Source organism: Musca autumnalis, unplaced genomic scaffold (genome assembly GCF_047663935.1).
Source record: "Musca autumnalis isolate F117 unplaced genomic scaffold, ASM4766393v1 scaffold_4, whole genome shotgun sequence".
In the NCBI taxonomy this organism is placed as follows: domain Eukaryota; kingdom Metazoa; phylum Arthropoda; class Insecta; order Diptera; family Muscidae; genus Musca; species Musca autumnalis.
This window is the reverse complement of record NW_027411977.1, coordinates 183,362,587-183,380,365: the sequence shown is the minus strand read 5'-3', so window position 1 is coordinate 183,380,365 and position 17,779 is coordinate 183,362,587. Positions and strand designations below refer to the sequence as shown.

Here is a 17,779-nt window from a genome sequence, read left to right as displayed (position 1 = left end):
TCAATAATAGGCATTTTATTAACGATTTATAAAAAATGCCTGCCTTTTATTATATTTTTTCTTATATTGACTTAATCTCTTTCATAGATATGTATACCGACATAGTTATATACAGACGAACTTCTCTATAACGTATCTGCTGGGGACAAAGAATTACTACGTTATACAGAGAAAATGTTTTATAAAGAAACCAGTTTGTGTAAGAATCCCTTTTTTGTTGTATTCAACAACGTTATAGAGAATTATTTATTATAGAGGCGTTCGTTATAGAGAAGTTCGACTGTACATCCAATGAAGAGAAGAAAAAAAAAAACGAATTCTTCAAGATCAAGGTAATTTGTATTATGGCTTTCTTTTGTTTGTCTCCGAGCGAGCAATCAATGTTCCACATTTTTTTTCTAGAAATATTCAAAATGTTTAATAATATTATGAATGTGATTTTGTGAATATGGTGATGATTGCTCTTTTCTTAGCACTGATGACTACTATATTTGCAGTGTATCTGAACCAAAAATATGATTCAAGGGGAAGTGTAGAAAGGCGCGTGCTTATCTACGTCACATGCGCTTAGTCAATATAAAAATTTGTTTTTGTCTGCAATACAAATTAAATGAATATAATTCATCAAATAAAAGAGAAAGTTATTGTTGGTGTAGACAGAGTAATACACCCGAGATCTACATAAGTGCATTTAAGATTTAATCTTCAAGTTTTTTAATATGCAAAGTTTTAGTTTGCCTAAAATACTATATCAACAATTTATTTCTATTGACTGACTTAAGGTCAGCATTTCTTATACTACTTGCAATTGCAAAAACAATAACAAAACAACATTCTCTTTTTGGCTCTTTATTTGATAAACAACGTTATGTTTGTTGTTTTTGGCCCAATAAGAATTTTTATTTAATTTTCTATTGATCGATTTCTAGATAAATGTCGTAAATACCATAATTTTTCTTGGCACTGGGGGTGTTTCATTAAAACAAATAATAAAAAATTCGAAATAATGCCAACGGATATGACGTAAATTGTAGAAAATATTTAGTGTATAGACTATTTACACAAATAATATTTTCGGGAAAATTCATTAGAAAATTGCATTTAACAACATTTTGAATGCATTAACAAAAAATGTAATGCCAACAAAAATGCGACACTGGCGAACCAGCCATTTACACAATCCTAATAGAATTCAATTGGTCCGCATTTATAAATATAACATTTATTGCTATAGAATAGGACATAATGATTTCATTGGAGCCTTTTCCCGGGTAAATTTCCTTTATCAGGATTTATTTGACATTTATGCAATGAAATGGAGAGTTTAAATGCACTGTATTTACTATGTCTTATAGGCCGTTTACATATAACCGGGTTAACCCAGTGGGTCTGGGTTTCAAATGTCATTTCCATTGTGTATACTTCAAATAAATCCTCATAAAGAAGGTTAACCCTGCAAAAAACTATAATCTAAACGCCGTATTATATTACTTTTATATATAACTTAATTTAACAAACCTACAGGGTTTCAAATGTCAATTTTATTGGGTATACGTCAAATCCTCCTCATAAAGAAGGAAGGTTTCTTCTACCTTCATGTCAAAATTTCAGTGAAATTACTCTTATGAAATTTATTTAATCGCGTGGCAGGGGCTTTTTTAACGTAATATATGCCTGTTAAAACGCCGTTTGCATTAGAGCTTTTGCCGGGTTAACCTTCATTGTGAGGATTTATTTTGAAATATACACAATGTAAATGACATTTTGAAACCAAGTGGGTTTAGTAAATCCAGTTATATGCAAACACACTATAACGCTTGGTTTAGACTATACATTTATGCGATAATTAAGTGCATTATCTTTATTTATTTGATACAAATTGGCTTTGTTTCCTTAAGTTGAAGTTTCTTAAAGTTTTGTAAAGTTTAACAATTTTTAAATAGGAAAGCGTTCCTTAACCCCAAAAAGTAGTAAAACTTGAAGCAAAATTCAAGAGGGAGCATGCCAAAATGGCTTTCCATTTAATTACTTCCTGCTCGACAAATGTCATGGTGTAAAATCTGTCCAACTGCTGATTTGACAATTAAGGCAAGAAAGAAGAAAACAACGTGCACTATCAAAGTAAAAGTTAATAAAATAAATGAATAAAAAATGTAAACCAGTGAAATAAAAAATAAAAAACAGTGAAATTTATTTTGTTTGTTATTGTTTTTTTAGCAGCAATGCTTGTTTTTTGACATTGCTGCAAGATTTACTATTTTCCGTTCCTTTACTTTTGTACACAACTTGTTACGTGAGAGCAATTTTGACAGTTCCCTTTTTTGCTACTTTTACTATTAAAAAAGTAAAGGAACAATGCTATTGTGCTGGATTTGCTAAATCTAGCATAGTCTAAACATACTGTAAGGTAATGAGATTTGTAAATTCATCCACTCAAAGGAATGTTTTGCAAAATCATAGAGGAATTTCTGTGTAGCCAATATACCCTGGCACCTAAAAGACAAGATTTAGCAAAATATGAGAATATTTGCTATATATGCAATAAATTTGACAATTTAAATCTTCAGATGTTCTAAATCCCCTTTGATGAAACGGGCTCTTGAAACGACAGGCATCGCCGGTTGGCTTTCTTGTTCGCTTTATTTCGGATAAAAGAATAAAAAAGACGAAGCAAATTTCGAACTAGGTTGTCTCTTTTTTATTCTCTGTTCCAGAACCTGCAAGAAGCTACTATTGTTTACTACAATAACATTTTTTCCTTTATGTTATCGGAAAAAAATAGTAAAAATTAGTAGATTCTTGCAGTACTGGAACAGACCAAATATGAATAATTTGTCAATCCCATCAAATGTCAGTCAAATAAAGATACATTCGACATAGCACCTTACGTCATGTTTAAATATGGTCTGTTCCTTTACTTTTGAAAATGGTAAAACCGGCAAAAGTAGCAAAAGTTGTGAACTGCTCTCATATGAATTGTGTGGTGTCAGAAGTAAAGGAACGCTTTTCGAGTAAAAAGTGGTAAAACTTGAAGATTCTTAAACGTAAAGGAACAGAGCTATAAAACGCTTTTGAGGGGTCCAACGTCATTGGCATTAGAGCTTTTTGCTGGATTAACGTTCTCTATGAGGATTTCTTTGGCGTATACGTAATGCAATCCCCAATTTGAAATCCAGTGGATTTTTTCAATGCGGTTATATGGTAACGTACTATTAACATCCTTTATGGAGATTTTTTGAGGTATATGCAATGGATATGACAATTTAAATCCACTAGATTTATTAAATCCAGTTATTATTGTTGCACACGTGTCCGTGAAATTTGAAGTTATGTAAACATATCTTAATTATTGTATGTTAAAAGACGGTTCATTGCCACTTTTTCGTAACAATAGCGTCTTAATTATACATATTTGCATTTTTTAAAAAAAAAGTGCATCCTTTATTTGCAAACAGCTGTTTTTGTTAATTAATTGTTAAAAGACACTCCACATCCAAAAGTACACACATACAAAAATATTGGTATGTTTAAACATTTCATTTAAAAAAATGATAACATTGCTTTTAAAACAAGTCATACCCAAAAAAGAAAATCTGACGGCTTATCTAAATATTTCTTCTTTTTATTTTTATGTGAGAATATTCTGTTATCTGTAGAATTTTATTTCTTTTTTACAGCAAAAAGTACATACAGAAAATGTACATACAAACATTTTTATATACACGTGTCTTTGAAAAAGCCACACAAAAATGTATTGATTATTTAATGGATTTTTCTTCAATTACAATTGACCTTAAGTGAAGGTATAATTGAAATAAATTTTTGGGTTGCCTTAATTGTATATATGTATATCAGCCAATCTAAATAATTGGAAATAACACATCATAGGTGCGTAAATAAAATGTTTGTTAGTTACTTAATAAAGCAAAATTTGTGTCAATCCAATTAGTAAACAGTGGGGTTGTTTACCTTTGCTAGAATTTGACGTTTATGGAAACACAAGAAAAACTTTCCATTCTTTCTGAAAAGTGTTAAAAAAACTAGCAAACATGATTAAATTAATAAGGGGTAGTTTACACTATATGTAAATGTCATATGACATGCAATTTTCCATCGTTATATATTCGCTAATATGTGTAATATTGGAGATTTTCCTTACGCCATTTACTCTGTGCGTCCACACCAGCAAAAATGTAAAAAAAACTACGTCTCCACATTGCCTCCGTGGGTAAATATGGAATGTTTTTATTTCGTGTCATATGACATTGATAGATAGTGTAAACTACCTCTAAGATGAACCAGAAACTATAACAATAATACCGCGGTTACACTTAACCGGTTTAACGCAGTGGGTTTAGGTTTCAAATGTCAATTCCATAGCCCAAACATCATATAAATCCTCATTAAGTGGGTTAACCCGGCAAAATAGTCTAGTGTAACCGTACTATAAGACTATTTTGATTGAAAGTAATTCAAGCTGTCATAATGTTTGTTTGCGTTTTCATACGATTAATTCACAATAACAATGAATTTGGCAGATTCGGTGAAATCAGCCGATCTTACAGAAAGTCCCCTCACTGGTGGATTTATTTTAAAATACCGCGCAAAATCCGCTGGCTACCCTGTTTTGTAGAAAAAATCCGTACACTTCCCAAAACGTACCTAGAATTCCAAAAGTTAATACCCCGGTTACACATAACCGGATTAACACTGTGGGTTCGGGGTTTCAAGTGTCAATTCCATAGCGCAAACGTCAAATAAATCCTCATGAAGTGGGTTAACCCGACAAAATACACTAGTGTAACTGTACTGTAAGGCCGAAACTTAATCAACTCGTTGTTTGCTTTCTTCGCTTTGCTTTAGTAGAATCATGGTGGAATAAGAAGGTGTTACATTAAATCATGTCAAACGTCAAATTTGCTTATAATAATACATTACTGTGAATTACTTGTTTGCATTTTGTATGTGATTTTATTCACAATAACGTATTTTGACAACTGGTATGAAGATTAACTGTTTTTGGCGTTATGCTATATTTACATTTACGAAATCCACTCGATTTCAACTGTCAATTCCATAGCTCAAACGTCAAATGAAATCTCATCTGGATTTCATTTGACGTTTAACCTATGGATTTGACAGTTGAAATCGAGTGAATTTCGTAAATGTAAACCAAATCACAGCCTTCGATGTAGTGTTTTGGATTGAATTTAAATGCAGTCTAAAGATGCTATAAAATGCAAGCCATTGAAATCATAACTCTGCATTGCACTACTTCCAAACTTTTTTGCTGGGTAGAATAATAAATGAAAAAAGCAACCTAGTTCAAATTCGTCTTGGCCGTTCTTTCTTCTTTTAGCAAGAAAAATCCATTGAATTTCTACCCTTATTGCGGGACGTCTGTCATATTTTGCGTTATCTGAAGCTTATAAAAAGGATCTGTATCTACAGTATACATAATATGCGTATTTATGTATAAATATGTATATATGATATAAACATCAACTTCACTGTTTATTTTCTTCAAATTATTACATAAGGCTACGTTTACATCAGCACCCATAATCATGAAAATTGTTCAATCTCAATATGTTTTCATAAATTTTACGTCCATTTAAATGAGATAAAACGGTTTATCATGACGATAACTATTCTAGCGAATAACTACTTATATCTTTAAAATTTATTCCGTAATGTTTACATTTATATGAAATAATATGTTTGTATGTCGTTACTTACTTTAAACTTTGACGATTATTCATGAAGTCGGCTAAGAAACTGACAGGTGGACTATGACTAAAGATGGGTGGACTGTGGGAAATCATGGTGATGTTGTTTACTTTTATGTCGTTGGACGACGGACGATTCGACGATGCTAAACACTAACTTAATAATATCACTTAAATCTTTTGCTTTCACAACAAATTCGGGCTGACTCAGTTGGGTAACCAAGCGCGCGCGTATTAATGGCGATGATTGTCACAACAACTATTTAGCGGGTATGAGATTAGAATAAGTTGATATGTTGTTGTTGGTTGTCGCCTTAGCAGCCTGAGTTTTAATATAATCACAGTAAACGCAGAAGAAAACGACACACTAACCAAGAAATGTTGTTATAGTTGACGTTAAACCATAAAGATGATTTGACGTTTAAATTTTTTATTTGTTTTTTTTTCCTCAGATGTTCTTCTTTAAATAGTAAAGTAGTAGGTAGGTACCTTGCCTGCAAAGAGAAAACAATAAAAAGAAACAAAAGGTAATCATTTAGAAAAAAATGTGCTAACACACGACAACAAAAACTACAAAATGTAAACAAAACAATCAAAACAAAAACAAACTAAGTGCGAATGAAAGCATTTGTTTGTTTAGCTAATTTGAGTACTTCATATATAAATAGGCATCAATTATTTCCAATTCAAAATAAAAATAAAGACACTTAATTGAAATAAAGCGTGCTGAAGTAAAAAAAAGCGAGAAATACATTGTTTTTTTCTGACATTTATGTTTGTCAGTCACATGACATGTTTGTAAAACATTTGAAGTCATATTTACATTGGCGGAATAGCGTATTATAAAAGTTTATTTAATGAAAAATTTACATACATACATACAAAAGAAGAAAATTTTATAAAATAATGTCCATTATCTGGAAAATGAGAGTTAATAAAAACTAAATTGCATATACAATTACGCTTTACACTATATACTGCCCTCAAGCTAAATTAAGTCGTATTTAGACGATACCCTTTTGTGACCATAAAAGTACGTTTACATATAACCGGAGTTAATAAACACGCTGGGTTTCAAATGTCAATTCCATTGAATATACGTCAAATAAATCCTCATAAAGGAGGTTAACCCCGCAGAAGGCTATAATATAAACATGCTTTTAAGTTAATTTTCTCGATTTGTTTGACACAAAATGTATTAAAAATTCTGTGAAATAAATTAAGATAGAAAATTGTTATGATAATAAACGTTAGTCTAAACCATGGAGGAATAACAAGGTGTTACATCAGTTACTCAAAACCAATATAAACATCAAAACACATTACTGTGAATTGCTTGTTTACGTTTTGTATGCGATTTTATTCACAATTATGAATTTTGACAACTAGAACGGTAATCAGCTGTTTTTGGGGTAGTATCTGGGTTATAGGCCATTTAGGTATGACTTCATTAACCGCATTATCAGGGTTTATTTGCTAAATCCGGCTATAATCTACCAGATTTACCATACACAAATTGATCCTCGTATTGACTGGATTTGTTTTTAATCCGGAACAAATCTTCCAATGCAACTCTGTTTTGTAGAAAAAACAAGTATCAATATTGGCAGCACAATACTCTTTGGACAAATGATTAAATACAAATAATGTATATTTAAATTTAAACAAAAAGTGATGGGACTGTCACTTTAATCCACCTAATGGTATATGTAAATGTTGCGGGATTTATTAAATCAAGGTGAGGTTTTATGAATAGTCTAATAGTAAGTTTACATTTACGCAACCAAACATAAATTAGCTATTAGACCACAATTCACAGTAATGCGTTATTGTGAACAAATGTTGACGTTTTTGAAGAGACAAATATGAATACTTGTAATGAAATATCTATCCATTAATAATTTGTAGAAATTATTGAGTAAACGAACACACCTAATAGTTGTGTATTTCTATGCAAACCTATGGTAATTCCCCGTTTAGACTATGCATGGTTTAGCAAATCCAGTGGATTTAAGTTGTCATTTTCATACAATATATATCAAATAAATCGAGATAATGTTAAACCATGTTTAACAAATATGTACTAACAAAGTCAAATCGATGATATATGAAACAGCAATCGCAAGTTTTCGATTCCATTTCATTTCAAATAAACAACGTATTTTCAATTCCTTTGAATATCTGTCAAATAAATGACGCATTTGCTCAAAACTTTTTATTAACCCCAATGTAAATTGTGTTTAACAACAAAATTACTTAACACAACTGCAACAAGTGTATTTATTTATATGGCATTACATACTTAAAAAAACGCAAAAAATAAATGGATAACCAAGGTTCCTCTAAAAAATCGTGTTACGGACATGATTAAATATGTATTTACTTCCACCAAATACTGAAGGATTTCTTCAATATAAATGATTTAGCATATCTACATTATAACATGTTTACATTATAACTATTTGCCGGGTTGACCTCCTTTATGTGAATTTATTTGACGTATATGCAATGAAAAAATAAAAACAATCTAAACCCACTGGGCTTACTAAATCCAAGGTTTATCTAAAAAAATGCTATTACGGTTATGTTTTAACGTTTTTTTTTCAAATCAATACTGAAGGATTTCTTGTTATAAATATACTGTAATTTATTTGACGTATGTGGTAACATACGCCTTCACCACGTTTTTGTTCAAAATGTTCTAATATCGACAGCGTTAATTTTTTTTTCAAATATTATATTTGGTAAAAATATTAGCTTATCTTGACTATAATTTTTGATATATAAATGGTTATAATTTTGATTTTAAAATATTAGTTTGGAAAATTTATAAAATGTCTAAAAAGTGACGAAGCCTACTCCCTGGTTGGGCAGCTTCGCCATCTATTTGGAACATTCTCCAACGGACTTTAAACCTGTAATTTACCATACTTCTTCCTTAAATATCAACATTATGCGAAAAAGGAACATTTTTTCAATTTCCGAGTCATTTTTCATTACTCGTAAAATTTTACCCGTTTAGACTATGCTTGGTTTAACAAATCCAGTGGATTTAAGTTGTTATATGACAAATAAATCGAGATAATGCATTAATCATCGTATAGGTACATAGTCTAAACGAAAACTTTGGCTTTTAGGTCAGATATTAAAACCAAAGATTTTGTTTTTTATTTTTCCAATATTTCGTCGATTTCATCGACGATCATCATCAGAAATTTAATACTTTCGCTCTTTACCGACTAACGGTAAACATCTCTACTTGCTCACAACTTATTTCTAGCTGACTGAGAAAAACATGTATGAAATTTTATTTGAAACGTATGTATGCGAAACGTATGTAACCTTAAAAAATTTACAGATCGGGACTATCAGAATCACAAAAATACTGTCTATTTTTTACATTACTTTGTTTTGAACTTTTATTTTCTATTTTAATTTTTAAGACAACATCCAGTAACAATAGATCTGTTCCTTTACGTTCAAGAATCTTCAAGTTTTACTACTTTTTACTCGTAAAGCGTTCCTTTACTTCAGACACAATACAATTAAACGAACAACATCCAGTAACAATAGATCTGTTCCTTCACGTTCAAGAATCTTCAAGTTTTACTACTTTTTACTCGTAAAGCGTTCCTTTACTTCAGACACAATACAATTCATATGGGAGCAGTTTTCAACTTTTACGACTTTTTCCGGTTTTACCATTTTCAGAAGTAAATTAACAGTTATATCCCGGTTACAATTAACCCTGTGGGTTTGGGTTTCAAATGTTAATTCCATAGCGCAAACTCAAAAAAATCCTCATGATGTGGGTTAACCCGGCAAAAACTCGAATGTAACATTACTCTTATACTATGTTTACATTTACGAAATCCACTCGATTTCAACTGTCAATTCCATTGCTCAAACGTCAAATGAAATCGAATCGATTTCAGTTGAGTTTTCATTTGACGTATACGCAAAGGAATTGACAGTTGAAATCGAGTGGATTTCGTAAATGTAAACACAGTTTTATTGGACTTTTGAGTACTTTTATAACTGCATTTAATAAATCCACTAGATTTCGAATGTCAATTCCATTGTGTACACGTCAAATGTGTCCTCATATAGAAGGTTAACACAGGGTTTAAAGGGTAGCTAAAGCTCTATGTCCATTTAAATTTTTTCTTTCGAGTGTTCCTAAAACTTTAAAATAATATACACAATATGTGTGTGCGCTGTAATATGATAAACAATTTTGAAAACAATCGAATTCAATGATTTTTAAATTTGTTTTTAGAACATGTGTAATGAAGAAATTCTTCAGCTTTGCATTGAAACAATCATTTTATCATATCGATAATGTGGAAAAACCTTGGCACTTCATTCATATTTCGCGTTTGTGTAAAATGCTCAAAAAAGGTATTGTAAACAAACCCACTTGTTGCTTTTGTGTTTATTAATTTTGACGTTTTAAGAATTCAGGAAAAACAAGTGTTCTATAGATTTTTTTCATTTAAATCTACCTCTTTACTTATCCCAGAAAAAACTCTAATGTGAACATGGCGTTAAGCTCCTTTTTACATTAATGAACAATATTATATGTAATTCATTTTATAATTCATTAAACATATGACTTTTCGTCAAGTTTTTACGTTTAAATTCGTCAAATTGATAGTTCAAATTTGCAACAGAACAATTAAACTAAAAAAATTAAAAAATAATTTCGATTAGATGTAGATATCATTGTGGTTCATAAAACGTTTGCATATAACCGGATTTAATAAATCCTCTGAATTTCAAACGTCAACTTCATTGCGTATACGTCAAATAAATACTCATAAAGACGGTTAACCCCGCAAAAAGCCCTACTGGAAATGGCTTTTAATTATTGTTAGTATACCATAAATTACAACCATCACCAATTAACTATTTTCGAATTTAACACACCAATTAAATAATAATGATTTTTGAGGTAAAATACAAACCACTGTGCCTTGTAAGGTGCTAATTAGCTATGCTGTGATTATGAGTCTAATAAGGGAGGCCAATCAATAAAAAGGCGCGCATCATAACAAACATAGCGCATAAGCCATAAAATGTATTTCAGTGATACTAACCTTAAATCTTGTTACAAAGCAAACAAAATAGTGTTTCACTGACTATTTGTTTATCAGCTGGGAGGTTTGTTTGTTGGACTGGTTGGTGGTTGTGTGTCTGCCTCAATGACCATTAAAAGAAATTCCTAGGCAATGGCAATGATTGTGTTATTATTATTATGTATTGTCGATTATAATAGGACTCTTTACAGGAACTGGTTTCTTCTTATTGTGCGTATTTACTTCTTCTTCAACGTTTTCGTTTTTTGTTTTAATTTATTTTTATATGAATATTATTATCACAAAGTAGCACTGGTGTTGCTAGCTGGGGTTTTGTTTTCCACTTTCAGCAATTTTTCTTTTTTAAAAAGTTTTTTCTTCATTAAATTTTCCTCCGATCATGAGGTTTATGCGTGATGAGCTATAAATGTTTTTTTTTTCTTTTTTTTTAGGACGCTACTTTTTTGTTTTTGTTAATTTTAGTGTGTTTTGTTTCTTTTTTATTTTGAATTTCTCCAACAGCCGGCATTTTTTTAATTTCCTTGACATACAATTTTTTATTTTCCTTTGCTTCAATTTGATTTATTTCACGCGGAAACGAAGTATTTTTCACTTAATTGATTTTCACAAAGTAGTTTTTAAATTTAAACCCAAAGTTAACCGTTTGTTAACTAGGTACTTTCAACTGATCAATTTGTTATTAACAAAACATAAAGTAAACATTTCGTTTTCAATAACACAAACAACAAAAAATCTGTGGTGTATTTTTGTTGCTTTATAGTAGAGAAATTGAAAAATAAATCCAAAATGTCGCGCCGCGTTCCGGATTTTCTGATCTCGTACGACGTTTATGCCTGGTTGGCGGATCGACGACGAATGATCATTCCTGGCTGTTTATCGCATAACAAAAGGTGTCCAACGAGTGAGCGAACAAGCGAACACCCCGTGAGAGACCGAACTAGTATTTTACACGACAATCGATAATATATACAGAGAACTCTCGAATGCGCTCAATAAAACAACGAAAAACTCACTGCTACATCGACTAAAAAAAAAAAACACCAACAACTGAACAATTATCAGTAGCTGCTGGTGCGCAGGCAGGCACAGTATACATCACACATCAAGTGCCAACCCCGATAGCAGTAGAATAATTAATACATACAGTAAGTGTGCCTTGCTCGTACGTATTCATACGAATTAACCACCACCATGCCATTATCAGTGATGGGATTTGAAATGGGTACTATTGGTCTGTTCCTTTATTTTGAAAATGGTAAAACCGGCAAAAGTTGTAAACTGTTCCAATATGAATTGTATGGTGTCTGAAGTAAAGGAACGCTTTTCGAGTCAAAAGTGGGGAAAACTTGAAGATTCTTGCACGTAAAGGAACATAGTTATTAAGTCTGTCTGGTTACTTTCCCAGCAAGAATTGTCCAGCAAGAACTTTCTCAGAGAGTAAGGGGTTATTATTCTCTTTTGCTAGAAAATTTTAAAAAGTAAACAGACACCTTCCCAGCAAAAACCAGCAAGCAATCAGCTGACTTGCCAAAACAGAACAATTTGTCCGCCAACAAAGGAAGCAAACACGTTGTATTTTATTAAAAATAAAAAAGAAAATGAAACAAAAAAGTATTTTTCCACTTTACAAATTTGTTCTCCATAAAACAATACAATTAGAATATGTTATTTCCACAATAAAATTGTTTTTAATGTTCACAAACATAAATCAACAAAAAACTAAAAACAGCTGATTGATTGTTTTCAGGAAGAAGAAGAGCTTGCAAGTGCTTGCTAGAAGAAATTTGTCCAGCAAGAATTTGCAAGCTTTCAGTGAAAGAACTGTCAAAATGTCTCTCTCGAATCGCTCTCTTTTGCTGGTTTTTTGTGTTAACAGACGGCTTCCAGCAACAATTGGTACAAATTGTTACAAATTTTAGGGTAACCAGACACAGCTATTATGTTAAATTCAAAAGCCATTCACTGATGAATGACAGCATGTATATTTATTGGGCTGTTTCTTTACTTTTAAAAATGGCAAAAGTAGCAAAAGTTGTGAACTGCCCTCATAAGAATTGTATGGTATCTGAAGGAAAGGAACGCTTTTCGAGTAAAAAGTGATAGAATTTGAAGATTATTGCAGGGACAGGAACAGAGCTTATGTCATTGACTTTAACCAAATTAAACTTATGCTTGGTTTACATTTACGAAATCCACTCGATTTCAACTGTCAATTTCATTGCTTAAACGTCAAATGAAATCCAATTGAATTCAAATGAGATTTCATTTGACGTATACATAAAGGAATTGACAGTTGAAATCGAATGGATTTCGTAAATGTAAACCAAGCATTATTATGGATGTCAATAGACAACTTCTGACTGCAATCGAACAACAAATCCAGCGATGGAAGGAACATTTCGAAGCATTTCAGCAACATAAATTCAAATGAAGGAAGCGAAGTCACACCTAATACCAACCCATCATTATAGGTCTGTACGATAACTCAAAGGTTTGTACAAACTTTTACAAAATGCTGTTCGATAACAAACTGGTTCAGCGAAAGAAGACTGGGAGGTGTTGCAAGTACTTGCAAGAACTTGCAAATACTTTTTACTTGCGAAGTTATCGAAAAGGCCTTATGTGTGTTCGTTTACTTAAAATTTGTACAACTTGTTACTGGATGTTGTTCGTTTACTCTACAGTACAATGCAAAATACCTTAGTCATTTACAAGAAGTTACTGGACTTGTACAAATTATTGAGTACACGAAAACACCTATTATCGACATCAACAATAAAGGTAGAAATACAATGAAATACGCCGCTTTTCACGCTCAGTTCCATCTAAAAGACTAAAGGCTATGTACTACCTAATTCAAATGAATTTGGCAGCATTTGAATTAGGTAGTACTTGGCCTTTAATCTTTTACATGAAACTGAGGGTAAAAAAAGCGGCGTATTTCATTGTGTTTCTACCTTAATAGCAATAAAATTCATGCGATGAAATAAAGCATTGAAATTCTGCAAGTGGACCCTGTAGTCTGGTTCAAATCATGCTCCCATTCATAGTGGAATCCTTGCAATAAGAGCAATTTCCAGAAAGTTTGTAGAAGGAATTGTAAAAAGGGCAACCTATGGTCTGTTCCAGAACTGCACGAATCTACTAATATGTACTACTATTTTTTCCGATAACATAAAGGAAAAAATGTTATCGTTGTAAAAATTAGTCGCTTCTTGCAGGTTCTGGAACAGAGAACTAATTAGCAGCAATAATTGGAGAGGAATAACAATACTAACCTCCTGTTTTTGTAAAAGTTTTTATTCTTCTCACACGAATTGTCAAATTTTTGTAGATCGATTTACTCACCTCAGCGCAAATGTAGAGCTCTGATTTTTATAAGAGGAATTCCTAACTATATAACTACGAACTATATAACTACGAAAAATTAGTCCGTATGTCATCTGGAGGCTGAGCTATGGATCCCTAAATTATTACGATATAGACGAACGAACAAAAAATACTTACAAAAACAGGGGGTAAATATAATATACAGGCATGTCACAGAAACCAATTCCGATCGAAAGTGGAATTGATTCCTTATTTAGCTTCTTCAGAAACCGAAAAACGAAATTTTTTTTCGGAATGAAACCACTTTTTGTTTCTCAAGTGGAATTGTATTTTTTGGAATCATATCACTTTAAAACGCTCAAAAACACTTAATAATAAAAATATTGTTTTATTAACAAAATCACATTTAATTTTATATTTGTTTATCATTTTATTTAAAAAAATCGCACATTTGCATTATTTCTCAATCAATGAAACCAATTATTAACAAAGTATTGCCACATAATGTTTTCGTTGTAAATTTGTAAAAAATATACAAAATGACATTACGAATAATAAATTAAAGCAATGAGCAATGGTAAAAGAAAGCAAAATAAGAAAGAACTCAAACAAGGTATTGTTCAAAGTTATGTTGATTTTTTTCGCCTCAATTACAAAAACAATAGAAAAATTGAAAATCCAATAAAAATTAATTAAAAAAGCTTTCTTTAAGCACAATATTTTCACAATTCCCACTTCTACATAGTTTTCTAATCATATGTTTTTGTTTTGTTTCTTTTTATTCCTCTAATGTTGCCATATTTATACTAAATAATAAGATTTTCGGAATTCTCCAAATCGATCGAGATCTGAAGAAGCTAAAACAAAAACGATCGAAATGAAATAACGGAATTGAAACCATTCCGATCGGAATCTGTGGCATGCCGGTATAGTACGTTTACATATGACCAGATTTAATAAATCCACTGGGATTCAAACGTCAATTCCATTGCTTATACTTCAAATAAATCCTAACAAAGAAGGCTAACCCGACAAAAAGCTACAGTATAAATTGGCTTTAAAAGTTTGTGTGGCAACATTAATATTTTGCCATCACTGACGTATTTACACCAAGCATGCTCACCAAAATTCATAATCGTGGCAACAATTTCTCCATTTGATTTTAATACAGTGCCGTTGTAAAGGTTGCAAATAAAAGAAAGCCTCATATCACTAGCCCATATTTTGTGGACATACCTGATTTACACACGACAAATCTCACTCTCTTTCTCTATAGAGATCGCGCAAAATCTGTAAAGGTAATTCAAGCAAATATAAAAATGGAATTAAAAGGAAACTCGCAAAACAACCACCACAACACAACACAACCGTAATGAACCATCATTTTTTTCTAAAGGTTTTGCTGTTTGACAAAATATAACGTCAAACAGAGAACGAAGAATGTGAAAAGCATCCCGAAAACAACAATTGTTGTGGTTTGGGTGATTGCATGCATTTGACAAAAAAAAGGGTGGAGTTGGAAGCTGTGTGTATACATGCTGAACACACAAAATTATTCCCGGATTCTGCGTACATTCTTATGGATTTCTTAACTGCAATTGTCGTTTTACGAAGGTTGTAATGCGAAGTTAATTAAGCCAATCACGAGTTTAAAATTTTAAAAATTAATTTTGCTGTTGAAAGTACTCTTTAGGTTTAAGCAGTTCGCTTGTTATTATGATGGATGACCGTTTACATTTACGAAATCCTCTCGATTTCAACTGTCAATTCCTTTGCCTATACATCAAATGAAAACTCATCTGAAATCGACTGGATTTCATTTGACGTTTGAGAAATGGAATTGACAGTTGAAATCGAGTGGATTTCATAAATGTAAACATAGTATTATTTATAAAGATCTCTGCATTGCTACTTTCTAAAAAATGTATTTCCAAATTTCGGATATTTCAGAACCTAAAAGGAATTTATGAGCGATATACTGAAGCTTTTATTTCACGGAATAATTGCCAGCTCCTAACTTCTTAAACAGCATCACGAAGAATTCTTGTTACTACCCTCATCGATTTGATAAAAATGTCCCGTTTATTCCTTCTCCTTTTAGTTTTTATTTTATGTACATAAGTATCTGTTCCCTGTATAGTATATCAATGTTTATGTACTTTCTAAACAACTCTCAATTCTTGACTGCAATTATTCATTTCAATGCAACGAATATTCAGTGCCTACTGTCTATTCAGTTGTATGCTTGTGTGTACATTTTTTTTTTGTCGAAGCATCACTTCTTTTTGTAAAGAAATTCTGTCATCAACATTATGAATGCGTTTCAGATATTGTTTGTTGAGTTATTTATTTCGAATAACCTGTCTTGACCAAAAAATTCATTACAAAGATCAATATTCCTGACAATGTTGACATAACAAAAACATTGTTAAAGTTAAAATACATCAGAAATATAGCTCGTCAATACCTGAGAGTAGAAATGTCAATAACTGCGGGACTCAAATAATGATGTGTTTATTTTAAATTATGTTAAACACATAATGAAATTCGTACTCAGGTAGTTGAAATAAGAAAAAACATGGTTAAAAATTAATTATTCAGATATACCTACTTGTTTTCAATAATATTCCCAAAATGAAGGAAACAGAATACACGTTCGGGGAAAACAACTTTTACAGGGCCCAAATAATCACAGAATTCGTAAAATTACTAAGTATGTATACGTGTAAACTGTTGAAGATTAAACCACTGGATTGTAGTACGTTTAGACTATTCTGAATTTAGCAAATCCAGTCGATTTAAGTTGTCATTTTCTTACAATATATGTATGTAGATCTAACAGGCGTTTAGTCTTAGTGGTTTCATATACATACCTATGAAGCCCGTAATTTCAATGAGTAGATAGATATCTATGAGTTAACACATACCTATAGCCAATGAAAATTTGGTATGTAATTTCAGGAGTGATCATTTTAATACGTGTTATGATATGGAGTTCGTAAGAAGTGAGAGTGAATGAGAAGTGCTAAAATGGTATTTGAAAAGATTGAATACAAGTCAACACTTCAAATAGATAGATAATTTTTGGCAACCATTGTTACTTTATATGCATTTTTATACCCTTAGCATTTATGCTAACGAGGGTATATACACTTTCATACGGCCAAAATGTGCCTCATCGAAATAATGGTTTTAGACCCCACGTATGTTTGGACGAAATGTGTTTCAGACAATTTGGAGTCGATTGAGCAATGTCCGTCCGCCTGTCTGTTTGGCTGGTGCGCACGATAACTCTCGAACGGAGCAACCGATTCGGCTCAAAATTTGGCTTTCGTAATATTTTGCCCAAACTTAGTTTAAGTTCGAAGATGGGTTATATCGGTCCACTCCTTCCGGTACCTGCCCCACAAAAGTTCGGAAAATTTGTGCGCACACTAACTCTTGAAGGGAGTAACCGATTTGGCCCACACTTTGTACATCTTGAAAGTTCTACCAGACTTAGATGAAGTTTAAATATGGACTCAATCGGTGCACTCCTTCGGGTACCTCCCACACAAAATTTCGGAAAAGTTCAGTTTAGGACCTGCTCTCGAATCGCTTTGATTTTTGTTGTAGCAACTT

General features: G+C 31.8%; 1 protein-coding gene across 2 annotated transcripts in view; it reads right to left on the bottom strand.

Annotated features, from left to right (window-relative positions):
• The window catches only part of Gbs-70E (Glycogen binding subunit 70E), a 37,923-nt gene extending 26,141 nt beyond the window's left edge, over positions 1–11,782 (bottom strand). The window contains exons 1-2 of one of the 2 annotated variants that reach the window (XM_073980479.1): positions 10,829–11,782; positions 5,740–6,223 (exon numbers count right to left, since the gene is read on the bottom strand). In XM_073980479.1, coding sequence (XP_073836580.1) covers positions 5,740–5,825 — 86 coding nt within the window. In that variant the 5' untranslated portion in view covers positions 5,826–6,223; positions 10,829–11,782. The remainder of the gene's footprint in view (positions 1–5,739; positions 6,224–10,828) is intronic. The other variant, XM_073980480.1, reaches the window with a different exon arrangement.
• Positions 11,783–17,779: the final 5,997 nt, after the last annotated feature.